The following is a 5671-nucleotide window of genomic DNA, read 5'->3' on the forward strand; positions in this document are numbered from 1 at the left end:
CTTGTTCCCTGTCGCGCCGGCTGCGCGGCCCAGACAGGCAAGTGCAGGGTGTGCGGGGATGGGGCTGCTCGTGGTCAACCCCGCCTGTGCTGCGGGGCTGGGGCAGGTGGGGCTGGGAGTGAGCGGGTGCACGGCAGCCAGACGGGAGCCGTGGCTTCCATCGCAGGTAGTTACATGCAGGCAGTAGGGCAGCCTCAAGAGGGAGGCAGCTGGCTCTGTGCGCCCCATCCCGTGCTCGCTGTCATGGCTGAGCCCAGTAAGGTGCTGCCCGTGCACCGGGGCCCATGCCAGGTTGGGCAGAACTCTCCACCCCGCCTGCGGCTGGGAGCAGGGGGATGCAGGCAGGGACATGATCAGGGCGGAGGATAGGGAGGCACCTCTGCTGCTTGCTCCCAGGAAAGGCAGCAAACCCATTTTTTCCTGAGCAGCCCCAACTGGGTCCCCCTGGGCCACCGCCTGTGCAGCTCCCTCCCCTGCAAGGTCCCCCAGTGCCCCAACCCCATCCAATCTCACAACTCCCCCCCTAAAAATTAAATTTAAACATGTAAATTAAATTTAAATCTGTAAATTATAGTTTGCAGGTCCACAGTATAAAAAGGTTGGGAACCTCTGCCATAGACCGTTGCCAGCCCACACCCCATGCTCCTACCACCCCACTCTGGGCCCCACAGGCCCCGCGGTCCTGCATGCCTGCTCACTTCCACTCCCTCGCCCCCCCTCCCCCTGCCACCACTTTCCTGCCCACCAGCCAGCCACTCAGCACCCCGTGGCTCCCATACCCACCATACCATACCCACACACACATCCCCACAAACCCCACACCCACCCAATACCCCCTGACACCCATGCACACCCTACACAATATACAAGTAAGACTGCGTTGTGAGTTATATGCAATGACTTCTACATATACAACACAAACACAAATCAGATCAAAAACATATTTAATTTTTAAAATTAAATTAAAATGTATTATTATGGGGGTCTGATTTTTAGTATATCATTTGGGGTTTTTTTTTCCTAAGATGGCAAACCCTCTTCCCCAAAGGAGTGCTTCCAGGGAAGGGGGAGGGACTTCTGGTGGCAAAGGTCAAAGGTTAAGGGGGTGGGACTTCCAGCCCCAAGATGACAACCAGGGGGCAGGGCTCCCGTCAAGGGGTGGAGCTGTCCATGCGGCCCTCCACAGCTTGCCAAAACTCGGTAAGCGGCCCTGCACCTGAAATAATTGCCTGCCCCTGTATAGGGCAAGTTCAGTGAGCAGGCTCTGGTCGCACAGGGGCACTGTGGACTTGAATTGAGTTGAGAGGCTCCTGGCCAGGAGGAAGGAGAGAAGTGCCCAGTCTTCCCACCCACATCTTTCCTGCCTTTGGAAACGTGCCCTGGGAGTTCTGCTGGGACCCCGACCCTCGGCGCCGTCTCGGCTCCAGCTGTGGAGACTTCCTTAGTTCTGACAGCTCTCGCTCTCTCCTGGGCTGCCCGAACCACTGGCTGTCTGCCAGGGAGTCGGGGCGGAGGGGACTTGCCTAGCTGAGCATCAATCTTCTTGGGAACAGAGGTATATGGCAGGCAGTGAGCTCTTCAAGGCAGCATTTATTGTTTTTACGTTCAGCAGCTTGTGCACCCAGGCTTTGGCTGCGACTGGGGCCCTTAGGAACTCGCAGAATATAGATCAGTGTTTCCCAGGGGCGAGTTCAGGATTTTACAAAGAGGGGTGGAAGAGCAGCAATCTGCTGCAGGGATGACTGCAGCCCCTGCCTCCTCCCCTTTGTCCACCCCCATGGGCCTGGCCAGACCACTCACGGGAGCAGCACTCAGGGACTTGTTTAAATCCCAAAGAGTAAGAATTCCCCCCCTCCCTTCCTGTCCTTTCCTCTCCCTGCTGAGAGGTACATTCCCTCCCCTCCACCCTGCTGCTCCCAGTGTCCCTGCTGTCCCAGGGGTGAGAGGAGCTCATGCCCCACTCCAGTCGGCCTGCCCAGAGGCTGGTGGGCAGGTTCCTCCTCCCTGCCTGCTCCCCCCTAGTGTTCCTTGACAGCCCAGGAGCAGATGCAGAGAGGAGGAACCTGCCTGCCCTCTCCCTACACCCCCAGCCACTGCCAGTGTCCTGGACTGAGCCCAACCCCCCACACAAGCTCCCCTCCACCCTGGGATAGTGGAGACACCATCAGCAGCAGGTGGGGGAGGGGACCTGCCTCTGAGCACAGAGAGGAAGGGAGCGGGGGAATTCTTACCTTCTTCCAGATTCCCTGGCTGGCGCTCCTGCCACATGGTCAGAGAGGAGATGAGGCTGCACCACTGCACCCCCTCGGGATTCACCCCTGTTTTTTCCAGTTCAAGGCACCCTTTATTAGAATCCAGGCATCCCTCAGAAAATGCCAGCTCTTAACTTCCACTCATTTTTCAACTATGGAAAAATAATAAAGCAATTATTTTATTGAAAAGAACTCAGAAAGACCACAACTGGTCAGATTGGTTTTGACACTCTAAATTCCTACTGGGAATCTCTTTGTGTATCTTGTGCCTTGCTTAGGTGTTTGCACACCCAAAAGTGCTAATATTGTATTGCACCCTGTGTCACCCTTAAAAGGATCTTGTGACACCCTAGTTGAAAGTCACCGTGTCACTTAGTCACTTAGTACAGATACTAAGTAATAACCTCTGCTTCACACACTAAGCTCTAGATTCCTGTGCATGTGTGCTCCCTGCGCCCCCAGCTTCATTTCAGAGTTCATTGCCTCAGCCAAAGGGCAGCAAATCATGTGTCCTTCACTCCATGCCCTGATGCCATCTGGGTACTTCTGTTCTTTGGCCCTTTGTGTGCATTTTCCTTATACTCCACTTAGGTATTGGAGTTATGCCCATCCCCGTGGCACCTGGTCACATCCATCTGCTACAGCCCCAGAAGAATTTTTGATGGGCATGTTACCTAAACTTAGTGTCAGAATTTAGGTGGTGTCACTGAAGTCATAAACAATGGCTTGGACAAAAATAGTCTGTTCTCTGAAGAAAGCATTTATTGAGTACAGCAGCTTACAATGTTAAGCATAAGACAAAGAAACAACAGAAAACTTTGCCTAAGTTAAGACTCAACAGAAACTTTGCCTAAGTCTTACATAGTCCTGAGGACAAAGTGTCTCCCTGCAGCCAGACATTCAGAAATCCCCTGGGTCTGCAGTTCTTTTTGGCAGGTGGGGGCAGAGGTCCACAGTCCTCGTTTTTGCTTGCTCTTGTATGAGTGATCTGCCCCACTTCCCTTCCTTGATCACCTTGACAACAGCACATCATTTGTCCCTCTCAGGGTGTTTGTCTGTTTGGTCTAGAGTCCCCAGTTTTCAAAGGTTTTATCATGTTTATGGTGTGGGTGGCACTGTTTACAGAGGGCCCACGGCTCACTTTGAATACTAATCTGTTGTAGCCCCCTGCTTCTTTAGATCACATAGGTTATCTCAGGGGTGGGCAAAATATGGCCCATGGCCTGGATCCAGCACACCGGGTGATTCTTTCCAGCACACAGCAGGTCCCTCAGCCTTGTCCAGTCCAGATGCAGGGGGCAGCCCAGGCCATGGTGTATGACTGGTCCCACTGTCCATAGGCACAGAAGTGCTGCTTGGCATGGAGCACAGCCCACCCTATCTCCACACATGGCTCTCAGGCACGCCAGGAGCTGTAGTCCATGGGGCTGGGTGGGGCGGGAGTGACATGGCAGCTGGACTCAGCTTCCTAGCAGCCCCTGTGGGAGTGGTTCGCTCTGCCCTCACACTTCCGGCTGCTGCTGCCAGTGTCTTCACCACCGCCGCCAGACCCTCCTCACTGACTGGACATCCCGGCCAGTCTGCCCCACACCCACCGCGGGGGGCTCCAGACAGAGTGGGCGGGTGGGCCCTCCAAGGAGACCGGCCCAGGACCCCCACAGGCAGGACACACTCAGCCTGCAGTGTCCCCGGCTGGTCTCCATGGAAACCCTGCCTGCCTGCCCGCTTACACACTGTCCGGAGCCCCCGACGGTGGGTGCAGGGCCAGTAGGATCAATTGGGATCTCTCTGTCCCCCTTTCCCCCCCACACTGGGTGGTGTAAACAGCTGTGATAGGGGGCTGGGGCTGGGGCTGGGTCAGCACCCCCAACCTCTTCCCCAGCCCTCAAGAACTCACCAAAACTTAAGTGGCCCTCTAGCCCAAATAATTGCCCACCCCTTGGTTATCTATTATCCACTGAAACAATCTGGCGCCCCTGCTACCTTGGTTACATAGGTTATCTATTCAATATCTTTTCCCATCAGCTAGAGAATTAGTTAAATGGCCCAAAACTGTTGTGAAGATGCCTTACATTCCCCAACAGGCACAGATTTTTTTTTCCATTCTTACTTTTGATTTTGTTGACCAGCTCAGTAGCCAGAGGGAGGCTAAGCCCAGCCCTCATTTGGTTCCTCTGGCTTGGTATTGGCCAAGCACTTAGCGCAACTCCTTGGCTCTTATCTATGGTATCTAGGATTCCAAGGTAGGCTCCCATCCCAGCACCATCCAGCCTGTGTGTGAGCTGAACTGTCATCTACCCTTCTCCATTTCTCCCAACTAGGGATCCCTGGGATCCAGGAGCGGACGCTGGTGGCAGTGAAGCCAGATGGAGTGCAGAGGAGGCTGGTCGGTGATGTGATCAAGCGCTTTGAAAGGCGTGGGTTCAAGCTTGTGGGCATGAAGCTGCTCCAGGTACCTGCCTGCCCATGGGCAGTTGTCTTATTCCATAGGACAGCCTGGTTCCCCACCCAGCAGAGGCCAGGGATGTGACTGGATAAAGCAATTCACAACTCAAAGCATGGACTGGACTTTACTGCTGGGTGTGTGGTTCTAACAATGCTAGCCTGTGCCCAACAGTTTGGGCAAGGCATGTCTGTCTATCATTCCCTAATGGGCCCAGCTCTGCCAACACCCCTCACACCTGACCTTCACCATCTCCTCCTCTTCCCCCAGTGCTGAGCATCCAAACTGACCAGCATCCTTGTTATCCAGCCCTGTCCCTCCCTACATCCCCTCATTCTGGCAATGTACCACTGTCCAGACCCTCAGTAGCCCACTATTCCAGTTCTGAGTCTCTTTTCCCCCATGCCAAATTTATTGCAATGACTTGCATCCTTTATTATTGAAATCTTGCAAACCCTATAATGCCCCTCAATGCCAGCCTTAAGTACTCACTACTGTTTCTGGCTTGGTTTCCCTCACAGCTTTGGCAATGCTCCACAGTCCCAAGCTGCAGCCCCTTGATATTATAGCCCTGGGCTCCCCCACATCTCTGGTGATGTTCCTTTCTCTTGGCTTGATGCATCCTTGCTGATCCACTCCAAAGCACTTAAAGCCTGAGCTGCTTGTTGCTGTGTGCAGCTGCTTTGTATCGTGAACATGAGAGGTTATGCTGATTTCTGACTCCTCACACTGGTGATTTTACCCAAATGTAAGCCTGTCTTTGCAGTGATGAGTCCTGTCTCCAGTAAAGTAACCTTTCCCCAGTAAGTTCCAAATGCCCACTCCACCACTGGGGACTTAGGGATTGGTTAGCTGGGATGGACACAAGGATGTAAACAGGGAGACCATGTTCATGCGATGGGGTAGAAGAGAACTAGGTCGGAGCTTAATCTCCAGTGTAAGCCCAGGTTCCTGTGGGGAGGGAGGCAGGAAAGAG

At 53.9% G+C, this 5671-nt stretch overlaps 1 protein-coding gene across 1 annotated transcript in view; it reads left to right on the forward strand.

Annotated features, from left to right (window-relative positions):
• LOC102388800 (nucleoside diphosphate kinase, mitochondrial) overlaps positions 1 to 5671 on the forward strand; it is a 13488-nt gene that overhangs the window by 6160 nt on the left and 1657 nt on the right. Inside the window, exons 2-3 of the mRNA XM_014525588.2 lie at positions 1528 to 1555; positions 4574 to 4704. Of these exons, the coding sequence (XP_014381074.2) occupies positions 1528 to 1555; positions 4574 to 4704 (159 nt within the window). The remainder of the gene's footprint in view (positions 1 to 1527; positions 1556 to 4573; positions 4705 to 5671) is intronic.

Source organism: Alligator sinensis, unplaced genomic scaffold (assembly GCF_000455745.1).
Source record: "Alligator sinensis unplaced genomic scaffold, ASM45574v1 scaffold449_1, whole genome shotgun sequence".
NCBI classification, from domain to species: domain Eukaryota; kingdom Metazoa; phylum Chordata; order Crocodylia; family Alligatoridae; genus Alligator; species Alligator sinensis.